General features: G+C 42.8%; 1 protein-coding gene across 2 annotated transcripts in view; it reads left to right on the top strand.

The window, feature by feature from the left end:
* SNTG1 (syntrophin gamma 1) overlaps nucleotides 1–13951 on the top strand; it is a 357499-nt gene that overhangs the window by 176583 nt on the left and 166965 nt on the right. For both annotated transcript variants that reach the window (XM_074898981.1, XM_074898980.1), the window contains exon 2: nucleotides 1489–1543. In XM_074898981.1, the coding sequence (XP_074755082.1) occupies nucleotides 1517–1543 (27 nt within the window). In that variant the 5' untranslated portion in view covers nucleotides 1489–1516. The remainder of the gene's footprint in view (nucleotides 1–1488; nucleotides 1544–13951) is intronic.

Genomic DNA, 13951 nt, shown 5'->3' with positions numbered 1-13951 from the left:
TATGCGTAAAGTACTATGAGTAAAGCTCTTTCTCACTTCAGCTTACTCAGCACCTGGAAAGAGAGTTCATAAAAATTACAAGGAAACATACTTAATTGCAAAATGACTGTTCCACCAGAGAGAAAAGTCTTCAAAATTGTAATAGTGACCTTGTTTTTTATGAGCACTTTGAGAGCAGAATTACAGTTCTTTACAGGATCTTGGTGCTCTTGTAAAGCTGTTAAGGAAGGAATTTTAAATTCATGCTTTGTAATGTAGCAAACCTAGGCTAGCTCTGCTAGAAATTAGTCTAGAGGACAGGCTATGAACCAGGCAGAGCTCAGTAAATACAGAACATTAACCTCATATGTGTGCGTGCACTTGGGTTTAATAAAACTTAATCCAGGGCAGCAAAACAAATGAAGAGCCTTAATTAAGAGATTAAGAGATGTTGTTATTATTAGTATTATTGTTATCATTATTATTACTAGGACTTACGTTTTTGTACTATGTGACGTACAGTTTTTTAATACTATTTTAAAATTAGGCTAATGGGACAAATTTTGTGCTGGAGCTTTGTGTAGTATATTTATAGAAATAATTGTAAGCACATAATTAATACAGAATAGCAGTAAAATGTTTGATGGAGAGGATTTTGTTACAGGTTTCATTTCTCCATCCATTGAATGAAATGTCTGTTTTGCCCAGGAAGTGTTTCCTGGCAGTGTTATTGGCTGATGCATGAGCATTTCTATTGCAGAACCAGTAGCAGGACACTGTTATTATCCTCTGATAACAGCCTGTTCCAGTGGTTTTATCTCATAAATAAATGAATGCATAAGTGTGCATTGGGACGAATACACTTTAGGTAAAGGCCAGGCCAAGTAATAATCACAGGATTTGGTGTGACATTTTGCCAGCATTCACACATATTCCTGACTTCTCTAACATTTGTTTTTTCAACTCATAAATATTTCTGCAAAGTAGGCACGCTGTTAAATGACGCTGGCTTCCTAGGAGAGATTATATGTTAATAAAATGTAAGACAAAAGGTTTTGATGCATAATGGCTTTTAATTAGGGGAGGAAAGAAAAAACCCAAGTCTTTTAGAAGAGAGTATTCTGAAGAGCAACTCTTAATTGTCTACATTTCTGTTACTATCTAATATACTCATGCTTTGGGGAAAAAAACCCCCAACCAACACAAAAGAAGAAATTTACACTTGCAATAAGAAAAGTAAGTTTGAATGCCCCATGGAAGGGAGGAGGTGTGGGAACATGAGCATTCCTTTGATTATATTCAATGAAACCAGGCTGTGTACTTTGTAGAAACCAGGAGCAACTTCTAACACCTTACACTTCCTAATCCTGTTGCAACTTTGATCATTTTTCTTTTTAAGCAATAACTATAACTGGACCTAACAAAGGGAAGTGCAATTGCTCAGCTCAGATAACTTTTATATTTTGCAATGTCTTTTTCATTCTAATGAAATCTTTCTCTCCATTTTAGACAAATATCACTTGCTGTGTCATAGCACATGGATTTCAGGACTGCCTGTGAAGAGGTAGGATCACATGTTTCTCTTTTGAAATAATAGTTAAATCAAAACCAATGAACTTTTAATCCTTTTTATATGCAAAATCCTTTTTTTACCATTTTTTTTCTGAAATGACAGGAATTATATAATCAGTTCAGCTGATCACTTTATGGTGGCAGGCAGACTGTAGTAGAAGATGAAAGAATTTGCCCAGGTGTATTCATCACTACCTGTTCTAATTTACCTCTTTGGGCACAATGTAGGTGCAGGTAGCTATGTTTTGTGTGAGCTTTGCTCTTAGTGAAGTGTTTATATCTGAAAGCCTGTACATGAAGAAAAACATCAATGGAACCAGAAATCTGTCTGGAGCTGTTCAGCAAAATCAAGGGGGAAATGTAGAAGTATTGGAAAAACGAAGGTGGGGAGAGAGGGGAAGCTGTGAAGATGACCAAAATGAAAAGCAATGCTATTTTGATCTGATGAGGTAAAAGAGTTATTTTTGCTTAAAATAGGTATAGTTTTGGAATGTCAATGCAAAGTATTTCAGTCCACTCTGCTAGAGATGGGGAAGTGCTTTGCTCTCTGTGTTCATACTAACTTTACCTTAAAGAAAATTAATTAATTGTATTTGTAGACATAAAAAGGGCATCTTATTTACTCAGTGATTGTCTATGAACATATTGTTTTAATGCAGTTTCACAACCTCAGCAATTGAGACACAGTGAGAAACATTTACACCAAATTACATAATGATGCCGATGCATTATTATGATTGAAAAATCGTGACAGTTACCTGTACACTGAGAATTGCGAACAATGTTTAGGAAGTTAGGACTGCAAACAAGAAAATTGGCCATATTTTTAAGTGTGACCATAGGCCCATGAAAAACTAGAAGTGGAGTGATGGGAACAGCACTAGAATCAACTGCAGCTAGAAACAATTTTGACATGAGAATCAATTGGTATTAATTAGCCAATTGATTCAGAAAAAAGAATTAGAAAGGAATTTAATAACAGGAGAGAACAGACTGCATGGATTAGTCTCATGGCATGGCTAGACAAACATACTGACCAGAAAATTATTTACACGTGAGCAACCCCTTTTTATCCTCTTAACCTTCTGTTTTCCCTTACTTCTTCCTCTCCAAATCACTCAGTCCTTTGCCCTGACTTTGGTTCCTCCCCTAAACATCCTATAAGAACTCCTGTGTAATCCAAAACTGCATCGCATAATGTGTCCCACGCCCCCAGGTAGTGACCTGCACTCAGTTCCAAAGGTGCTCTGACATTTTCTTATCATGATGGGTTTCACACCTGGACCCTGGGGCCGGAGCTGTTCTGGGACAGCCTTGTCACAGGACTAGACCAGGTGTCCCTTTTTCTGCATCCTTAATTTGGGTTCCCACCTGCCATTGTGCTTCTATGTTCCCCTGTGCTTGTGGTGATGGGCCTTCAATAGGCTGATGTCCCCTTTGGTGGAACTGTGCAGGGTGTTATTCGGACTTCCTCCATCTGCCATAGTCTGTCTGTACTCCTTTGTGTGCACGCAGACAAGATTTTATCATGTAACCTGATAGTTGTGAGTTTTATCTACTTCTTGTCTTCTGGAAGGGTTCATTTCTGTTTCTCCACTGATGTGGACACTGTCCTTTAAATTGCACCATCCATGTATTAAGTAATTACTTAATATGATTGTTCACTTTAATTCAGTATGAGGTGTAATCATCCATTATGTCAGGAATTTCAATTCCCAATGTATACCTTTCATCTATTGCTTTTAATACAGTTTTCTTAATACCTTAAAATTTGCCACACTCGTCACCAAAACATCTTCTAATATTTGCGCTTCTTATGAAAGCGATGATAGTGACTAAAGAAGATACCATTGTGGCACTACTGCCTTAATTAATTTGTAGTTCTATTCCATTGGCACATCTTCAGCAACTGTTTAGTCACTTAGCCACTGACATTTTGGTATTATTTTATTTATTTCAACTATTGACATGAAACATAAAGTACGTGTAGACTTTGCTCCACGTACTTTTGTTTAATTGGTTATCTAGTCAGCACATTTACAACTTTCAACCTTCTTTCCCCTCCATCCCCTATTGTATCAAATTCTCAATTGTACTATGTGTCTGGGAAAAATAACCTCTGTCTTCTATGCCAAAATAGTTACTAGGCAGTTTTGATAATGGCAATAAAAGCTGGCATGAGACATCTTGGCTATTCAGTCTTCCTCTTCTTCCCCTCTTTGTTTTGTTTGCGGCAAAACTTCAAGCTGAGAAGGCAGAAGCCCAGGGAAGTGGGAGAGCCTGAAGCTGCCTCCTCCCTGAGCAGGAAGAGTGAGCTGCTGCTGACGAGGGCAGCGGGGACTCAGAGTGGGCGGAGACTGGAGTGATGACACCCCACACCCCTCACGGACAAGAGCAGCCCCCAGGAGCATGGCAAACAGGGCATGGTGCGTCAGAAGGATGAGGCGAGGCACTTTGCAGCTGTTCGGGCAGGCAGAGTGGGCAGACAGGGCACAGTCCCTCTCCGGGGTCTAGAGCATATCTGAGCTAGTTGTCATCTTATTGTCCTCCATGAGTAGACTGAATAGTGGTTTCCACTTACATCAAAATCACCACCAGTGACCCAGACAGAGCTGCCACGCAAACATGCAGCGGTCCAGGTCTTGGGCTGCAGGGATTGCCTGGGCCTGTCAATCCTGCCGGAGGGCAGCAGGGACAGCACCTGTGTGTGCTGCGGATCAGCTGGGTGACCTGCTCAGCCTGGTGGCAGGACTCAAAGAAGAGGTTGAGAGATTAAGAAGTATTAGGGAGTGCAAAAGGGAAATTGATTAGTGGAGTAACACCCTAGCACCCCTAAAGCAACAGGAGTAAGTGGAGGCTCCAAACGAGACAGGTAATTCCTCATCCTCTTGCTACCAGGCAGAAGGAGGGGACCCAAGACATGGGGGAGGGTGGAAACAGGTCCTGCTCAGGACCTTCCTCACCTTCCATGGTGTCCCTTCACAATAGATACAGGGCCCTGGAACTTTTGAATGAAGCACAGAAAGATGAAGAAAAAGAGTCAAACAAGGAAGAAGATGAAGGTCCACCAAGGCAGAGTCACTCTAGACCAGGTATTAAAACTAATTATAAAAAGAACACCAGAGGCATTGTTGCAGTGGGTGACTCCATTCTAAGGGGTGTCAAAGGCCCAGTATGCAGACCAGACCTGCTTCATAGGGAAGTCTGGTGCCTCCCTGGGGCCCAGGTAAAGGACCTCATGATAAAACTCCCCACTTGAGTGAGACCTAAGGACTACTACTCTCTCTTGGTCTTTTAGGCAGATAGTGGCAATATTATCAGGAGAAGTCCTAAATCAAATGTGGTGGTTTAGGCCCTGCCGGGACCGGAGACCACGTTGCTGTTGTCCCTCCCCCACACACAGCAGGTCAGGGTTGAAAGTTAAGCACAAACCCTGGGGTTGAAATAAGGAAATATTTAATACAACAGTGTAATAAAACAATCTGAACAACAACAATAGGAGTAACAACAACAATAAACAGTAATAACAGTAAACAAATAAAAGATATACAGAGAAATATCGCAGTGAACACAGCCAGCCCACAGCGCGTGCTTCCCCGGACCAAAGCCACAAAGGAAAGCATCCCGTGCTGCCACGCCAGATCTGACATCAGCATGGTATGAATAACCCGGCTGGAGATCCCTTCCCCCTGCTTGGGAGAAACTTAACCCTATCCTAGCTGAACCGGGACATCAAGAAGGAGAGATTTCAGGGCCCTGGGGAAACTGGTTAAGGGGTCAGGGGAACAAATGGATCAATAACTGTGGTAACACCTGTGAAAGCTCAGGCTGGACTAAGGACTTCTAAATGCAAAAAGGTGCTGGTGACATCAGCCTATCTGAAGTGCATGTATACCAGTGCGCACAGCATGGGTAACAAACAGGAGGAGCTTGAAGCCACGACGCAACAGGAAAATTATGAAGTAGTGGCTATCACAGAAACATGGTGGGATGTCTCCCATGATTGGAGTGTGCCAGTTGATGGCTACAAGCTCCTTAGCAGGGACAGACAATGAAGGAGAGGTGGTGGGGTGGCACTGTGTGTTAGGGACTGTTATGATTGCTTTGAGCACAAGTGTAGTGAAGACAGGGTGGAGTGTTTTTGTGTTAGAATCAGGGGGAAGGCCAACAGGGCAGATGTTGTAGTGAAAGTCTACTATAGGCCACCCACCCAGGACAGAGAGGTGGATGAAATATTCTATAGGCATTTAGGAGAAATCTCACCATCACTTGTCCTTGTTCTTGTGGGAGACTTTAACTTCCCAGACATCTGCTAGAAATACAACACAGCAGAGCAGTACCAGTCCCGGAGATTCCTGGAATGTGTAGGAGACAACTTCCTGACGCAACTGGTGAGGGAACCGACCAGAGAAGGTGCGTTGCTGGATCTCCTCTTTTTGAACAGATAAGGAGTGGTGGATGATGTCGTGGTGGAGGCCGACTAGGGCACAGTGATCATGAAATAATAAGAGTTCTCTGTTCTTAAAGAGGCCAGGAGAGGGGGTAGCAGAACTTTCATCTTGGACTTCCAAAGGGCTGACTTTGACTTGTTTAGGCACCTGCTTGGCAGAATCCCTTGGGAGACAGTCCTGAAGGGTATAGGGGTCCAGGAAGGCTGGGAGCTCTTTAAGAAGGAAGTCTTAATGACACAGGAGCAGGCTGTCTCCAGGTGCTGTAAGAGAAGCCAGCACCAGAGAAGGCCACCCTGGCTGAACAGGGAGCTTTGGCTGCAACTCAGGGAGAAAAGGAGAATTTATGGCCTTTGGAAGAAGGGGCTAGGCACTCACAGGGATTGCAGAGATGCTGTGAGGCTATGAAGGGTGGAAATTAAAAGGTCTAAAGCCCAGTTAGAAATTAATCTGGCTTCAGCAGTCAAAGATAACAAGAAATGTTTCTGTAAGTCCTTACAAGTTCTCTAAAAGAGCCTCCATCCCCTGCTGTGTGCAGGAGGAAACGCGGTAACTGAGGTACTTAATACCTTCTTTGTCTGAGTCTTTAATAACAGAATCACAGAATCACAGAATCATTCAGGTTGGAAAAGACCCTTGGGATCATCGAGTCCAACCATCAGTCTCACTCTACAAAGTTCTCCCCTACACCACATCCCCCAACATCTCATCCAAACGACCCTTAAACACATCCAGGGATGGTGACTCCACTACCTCCCTGGGCAGCCTATTCCACTGTCCGACCACTCTGTCTGTGAAAATTTGTTTTCTAATGTCCAGTCTGAAACTCTCCTGTTGGTGTTTAAAGCCATTCCCTCTTGTTCTGTCACTATTCACATGTGAGAAGAGACCAGCACCAACCTCTCTACAATGTCCTTTCAGGTAGCTGTAGAGAGTGATGAGGTCTCCCCTCAGCCTTCTCTTCCGCAAACTGAACAATCCCAGCTCCTTCAATCACTCCTCATAGGATCTTTTCTCCAGGCCCTTCACCAGCTTTGTTGCCCTCCTCTGCCCTCGCTCCAGCACCTCGAGATCTCTCTTGTATTGAGGTGCCCAAAACTGGACACAACACTCCAGGTGTGGCCTCACCAGTGCAGAGTCCAGGGGGACTATCACATCCCTACTTCTGCTGGTCACACTATTTCTAATAAAAGCCAGGATGCCGTTGGCTTTCTTGGGCACCCGGACACACTGCTGGCTCATGTTCAGCTGCTTGTCAGTTAGAACCCCCAGATCCTTCTCTTCCAGACAGCTCTCCAGCCACACCTCCTCACGCCTGTAGCGATGCATGGGGTTGTTGTGGCCCAAGTGCAGGACCTGGCACTTGGCCTTGTTGAAGCTCATCATGTTAATGTTGGCCCACTGATCCAATCTATCCAATTGTCTCTGTAGAGCCTCCCTATCTTCATGCACATCGACACTCCCGCTTAACTTGGAGTCATCTTTAAACTTACTGATAAAGTCCTTATCAAGATCATCAATAAAGATGTTAAACAGGAAAGGTCCCAACACCGAGCCCTGAGGAACACCACTTGTGACCGGCCACCAGCTGGCTTTAGTTCCATTGACCACCACTCTCTGGGACCGTCAAGACTAGTTGTAGTGGTGGAATCCAGCCTCCGCAGTCAGAAGACAGAGACAGGGAGAACACCCCCCCCCCACAATCCAGGAGGAGATCGACAGTGACCTGCTGCATCATGTAGACATACACAAATCTATAGGACCAGATGGGATAAACCAGAGGGTGCTGAAGGAGCTGGCTGGGGTGCTTGCCAGGCTGCTTTCCATCATTTACCAGCAGTCCTGTCTGAGCGGGGAGGTCCCAACAGATTGGAAATCGGCCAATGTGACGCCCATATAGAAGAAGGATAGGAAGAACGGTCCGGGAAATTACAGGCCTGTCAGTTTGACTTCATTACCTGGGAAGCTGATGGAGCAGCTCATCCTGAGTACCATCACACAACACATGTGGGACAACGAGATGACCAGGCCCAGTCAGCGTGGGTTTATGAAAGGCAGGTCCTGCTTGACAAACCTGATCTCCTTCTAAGACAGGGTGACCCGCTTATTGGATGAGGGAAAGGCTGTGGATGTTGTTTACCTTGACTTTAGTAAGGCCTTTGACACCGTTTCCCACAACATTCTCCTGGTGAAACTGGTTGCTCGTAGCTTGGATGGGCACACGCTTTGCTGGGTAAAAAACTGTCTGGTTGGCTGGGCCCAAAGAGTTGTGGTTGATGGAGTTAAATCCACTTGGCAGCCAGTCATGAGTGGTGTCTCCCAGGGCTCGGTTTTGGGGCCACTCCTGTTTAACATCTTTATTGGTGATCTGGACGAGGGGATCGAGTGCACGCTCAGTCAGTTTGCAGATGACACCAGGTTGGGTGGGAGTGTTGATCTGCTTGAGGGTAGGGAGGCTCTGCAGAGAGACCTGGACAGGCTGGAGCCATGGGCTGAGGCCAACTGGAGGAGTTTCCATAAGGCCAAATGCTGGGGGCTGCCCTTGGGCCACAACAACCCCCAGCAGCGCTACAGGCTTGGGGAGGAGTGTCTGGAGAGCTGCCAGTCAGAGAGGGACCTGGGGGTGTTGATTGACAGCCGGCTGAACAGGAGCCAGCAGTGTGCCCAGGGGGCCAAGAAGGCCAATGGCATCCTGGCTTGTGTCAGCAATAGCATGGCCAGCAGGGACAGGGAAGGGATCTTACCCCTGTACTCGGCACTGGTGAGGCCGCCCCTCGATTCCTGTGTTCAGTTTTGGGCCCCTCACTACAAAAAGGACGTTGAATGACTCGAGCGTGTCCAGAGAAGGGCAACGAAGCTGGTGCAGGGTCTGGAGCACAGGTCGTACGGGGAGCGGCTGAGGGAACTGGGGGTGTTTAGTCTGGAGAAGAGGAGGCTGAGGGGAGACCTCATCACCCTCTACAGCTACCTGAAAGGAGGTTGCAGAGAGCTGGGGATGAGTCTCTTTAACCAAGTCGTAAGTGACAGGACAAGAGGTAATGGCCTCAGGTTGTGCCAGGGAAGATTTAGACTAGATGTCAGGAAGTATTTCTTTACAGAACGGGTTGTTGCGCATTGGAATGGGCTGCCCAGGGAGGTGGTGGAGTCCCCATCCCTGGAGGAGTTTAAGAGTCGCGTCGACATAGCGCTGAGGGATCTGGTGTAGTTGGGAACTGTCAGTGTTAAGTTAATGGCTGGACTAGATGATCTTCAAGGTCTTTTCGAACCGTCATGAATTTGTGATTCTGTTTCTTCTGAATATCTTATTGCCCTTCTTTCTCCATCCTCCAGTGCTGTAACCACTACCACCGTAGAAGAACTAACATCGCTCTCACAAAATAATGAGTAGGGCTCTGACTGTCATTGGTACTTCCACCCCCATCTTTGCTGATAGCAGTAAATGGTTGGAACTGAGTTTTAATCAGCATGAAATCTAAGTATTCCACCAAAATGCGCTGAGGCTAAAGCATATTTTTCAGAGTGTCCATGGCATATTCAATTTTTTTTCCTTAAACTAGTCTTTTCATTCTAAATAACTGATGATCTAGTGTATCGTATGTCTCAGGGAACATTAATTCTTTCATAGTACTGATGCTTTCATTCATTCATTTTTTTTTTCAGTGTCTAGTAGTGGGATTTGGTTTGAGATTTGAACACTGAAATGGTCTCGTCTACTTGTATGTACTTGCACTTGTACTTTATGTGTAAGTTCCTACTGCAGATGTGAATACTTCAGTCAGTAGAGCCCAATTCTCCCAAATCCTGCTGATCAGTTCAACAGCCCTCTACACTTTATTGTCTACAGTAAGATAATGAGAGCTTAAACACATATGTAGATCAGTGTAAATCTCAAGATGATGTCTCTGATCCTAATGATTATTTTCTCCCCTAAGCATGTGGAATGCTGGGGTTTCAACCCCAAGCCCCAAATTAAGGTTGACATATGGGTGATTCCCACAGCCCTTCACAAAGCGGGGGGTGAGTTTGCCTTTAGGCTTCCCCCCAGGGTGGTGCCGGCCTTGCAGACAGAGCCATTGGGTAAATGAGCCCCAGGTGTCTGCATTGAGTGAGCAAAGGTCAGGTGTCCCACTTAGGGGTAAAAGCTGGGACCCCTTGCAGGCAGGGGCAGTGTCTGTCTGTGAGGTGGATGCACTGTGCAGAGTTCCCTGTTGGGGAAGGGCCTCCTGCCTCCCTGGGACTGGGCTCCAGTCAGGTCTGGCTTTTGTAAATGTGGGCTGCGTAGAGATTCAGTATGTGGCTTCCCTGGTCTTATGTGTTTGGTTTGTTGACTCGGTTGTTTCCTATCTCTTCTATGGGAGACTGCATGTCACCATTTATTCCACCCATTGTTGGTTGTGGGGTGTTGTTTTTTGGGTCAGTGGGATTTATGTTGATTATACATAATCTGACTGACTTGTTTGTACCCCCAGTGCTCACCCATGTACTGACCCTTTTGTATCAAATACAATTTGGTTATTGGTTCATCTTTCTGCTGGCTGTGCCCTTTATCCTAGGCCTAATAACTAGTAAAACAGTGTGTTATCTGCAGGCTGTGCTGCCTTTCAAAGCATCTTATTTTAATTTTGCAAGAAAATACCTTCTGTGCTAGAAAATTCAAATAGTACTACAAAACAATGAGGTCTTACATGCATGCACACATTTTTTTTTCCAAGAGAAACTACCTGCTACATGATGGTGCGAAGGTATAGTTAATTTTTTTTCTTGTAGCTTCTCCCTTCCTGAAAGTTGAAAATTTTCTATTTTTTCACATGGAATTATTCTGGATTCCACTCTCTTCTCCCTTGCTGATCAGCAAATCTCTCCATTGTACTGCTTTTTGTACTTATTTAACAATTTCTAAACCATAAGGCTATCCAGCTCCTCTTTTAGCCTTTATCCTGAGCTTTCTGAACTTTACAAGAGCATAAATTATAGAGTCACTGGTTTCTTTAAATGCTCTCCTGTACTCACTTGACCTTATTCTATATTCTGAAAACTACCTCTTGGAAGATAAACTGCATCTCTTGACATAATACTGTCCCCTGCAGTGAAAGTACCCTTCTGATGAAATTGAAGACTTGTGATGATTATAATGCATTAGAACATTTTCCCTTTAGATACCTTTTCTTAAAGTTTATATATTCCATGTACTTTATGAAAAAGCTTCATGAGCGGCGTCCTAACTTTTCTAACTTTCAAACTTTTGAAGTGTCATCCTTTACTTTTAGTAGCTTGGCTTTTTTTCCTAATACAACTTCAAATTTTCACATTGATGATCTCTTAATCTCTTTTTATAGTACTGTCCATTGTTTCATTGAAGGATTAGTCTCAATTGTCCTGAATATTCTTGTAGACTTCACAAACTTTATAACTTGATACATCCTGTTGTTCACAGGTCTAGCGACCTCTATTTCAGCATCCATGTTATTGGTATTCTTTTGCCTGCCACAGAATGTGTTTTAATTTTTAAGCAGTTTTGCCTTTCTTGTGTCTTTATTTCATAAATCCTGTCTTATACTGTTTTGAACTGTTTCTAGTTGCCTTTATGCCATTTTCTGACTTACACATTTCAGCCTCAGCCAATGATTTCCTTTGTTTATAAATGCTATCAAATGGCAATGCTGAGATTTATAATACTTTGTGTTTGTGGGTTTTTTCTTAAATCCATCTTCAACTCATAATTTAATTCCAAATTCACAGGACAGAAAATGACTGGCAATTTACAGTGCCTGTGAGAATGTCATGTAATAGGTGAATTAAATTTGAAGAAACATGCATGCTCTCACAACAGCCTTCAATATTATTTTATCTCTTGGCCTAAACTGTAATCATATAATCTAGTCCCAGTAAACTCATTGCAATTCAGACATCAAAGCTAGACTTCTTATAGTGTCAGAAAAGGAAAGTTTTTTCCCCTAAAAAAGTAGCTTATATTTCCAAATGTCTAATTTACATATTGAATTAATCAGACTGTATGAAACAAGAAAATTCTCTGTAAGACTTTATTCTTTTGAGAAAATAATTTATGAAGAATGACATAGACAAATACCTGGGAAATTCCTAGAAAATCAAAGAAAGAAGATTGAGTCCAAATTCAACATTTTGTTGCGCTTCTTTCAGGTTGAAATGTAAAAATCACCTACAGAGATGGACTTACTATCCTTTGGATTGGAAAATGTTGATATCTGGTAGAAGAGGCTCTGAATGACAAGCTGAACACATCCCTGTGTATCTGGGCTGCATTCCAATTTTTGACAATATAAGTGCTTTTCACTTACACTAGCAACACCTCCACAGAAAGAGTAGCTGGACCATTTATGTGTTTCTGACACATAATCCTGCCTCTTGTATTCATTGCCATTACTGTCTTATACCTCTAATTCAGTTTTCCTTTTATTTTTATACTTGCAATTACAAAGCAGTGACAGGCATATCTCCAAATAGTCAGAGCTCTGCCTCAGTTCAAATAAGCATCCAACAATGTAGATATCTGAAGAAAAATGTGTACATATTTAACTCGGTTTCTAAATCCATTCTCCTTACTAGTATAGAATTCTTGATGGTAGAGATACATTTCAAGACTTAAAACTAAATTGCAGAGTTCTAATTTATTTTAGGACATACCAGCCAAAGCAGAAATTAAAAATCCAGACCACCTTGCATAAGAAATGTGATGAGAGATTTTTTTTTTTCCTGTTCATTTCTTCCACTGGTTCATGGACTAAACTATTGTGGGTTATCTGTTGAAGTCTGCCTACTGATGCAGATCTAGAAGGAAAGCTAACCAAATTGTTTTGTTACTATAAAGGAAAAGAAATAAAATAGGATAAACAAATATATAGTCATGTCTAAAATTGCCTGAAGAAGTCTCCTCCAGAACAAATTCTTGTCTAACTCAGCTTAAAGGGGTGTAGAATGAGATGACACAGGCAGTACTGTGCAGGTGCAACATTCACTGCATCCATTCCTTAGGTACTGCTACCTTCCTTCACCACTTCTTTTGCTTGAAGTCATTGGCTCTCCCATGTGGAAATTCATTTTTTCTGCTGTGTATTGCTTCCATATCATTTCCTTAGCCTACCTCATCTACTTCATAAACATGTGCAACTTCACTCAGTTTTCTTGCCCTCTTTACAGCAGGTACCAAAGTCTATAAACAGTATGAATAAAGTAGGATGGTATAGATGTAAGCAGGGCAGTTTGTGGCAATGTTGGCTTGCACATACAGTCAAGGTGTATTGACTTAACAAACTGTTATCATCTGAACTATGCTTTTCTAACCATGTCTGCTATACAGTGATGCAGTTTATCAAACATTTGAGCACTAGAGGATGCCTTGCATGACCTCACACTGACAGTTACAGTAGCCTGGCTGATGTGCCATATGCTGTTTTATTGCTGTAAGTCAGGGGTAGGGCAGACCCCTCTGCCAGTGAAATGTGGAAGGCTCAAAGGGAAAATTCTAGCACACTCTCTCATGGAATATCTTAAAAATGGGAACAAAAGCTAACATCACCCACAACCCTGCACCCGCACACCTCATCCACACATGCATGCACACCATCTAAGCTCTTCAAATGTAAGAGATGGAAGGGGTATAGGCTAGAGAGATGATCTCTGTCCAACCAGAATAATTTATTGTGGCCATATGGATGAAAAATGTTGATGTGCACAGTAATTTACATTAAAGCATATATACAGGATGTCTTCCCTAAGCTGCAGCTCTGAATAGGATGTAGGAGCTCATATCTTTATTTGATTCGGTTTACTGGATGCTTTGAAGGGGTGGGCAAGAGAAGAAAAAAAATTTCAGCACAGAAAATGAAACATAATGAAATAATTAAATTCTTGTCTTTGTTCTCAAGGACTTGAGCTCATTTAATGAAACAACTACATTCTCCTTTATATGCTTG

This window comes from Athene noctua, chromosome 2 (genome assembly GCF_965140245.1).
Source record: "Athene noctua chromosome 2, bAthNoc1.hap1.1, whole genome shotgun sequence".
NCBI lineage: Eukaryota > Metazoa > Chordata > Aves > Strigiformes > Strigidae > Athene > Athene noctua.
This window is presented reverse-complemented; position numbering and strand designations above follow the sequence as displayed.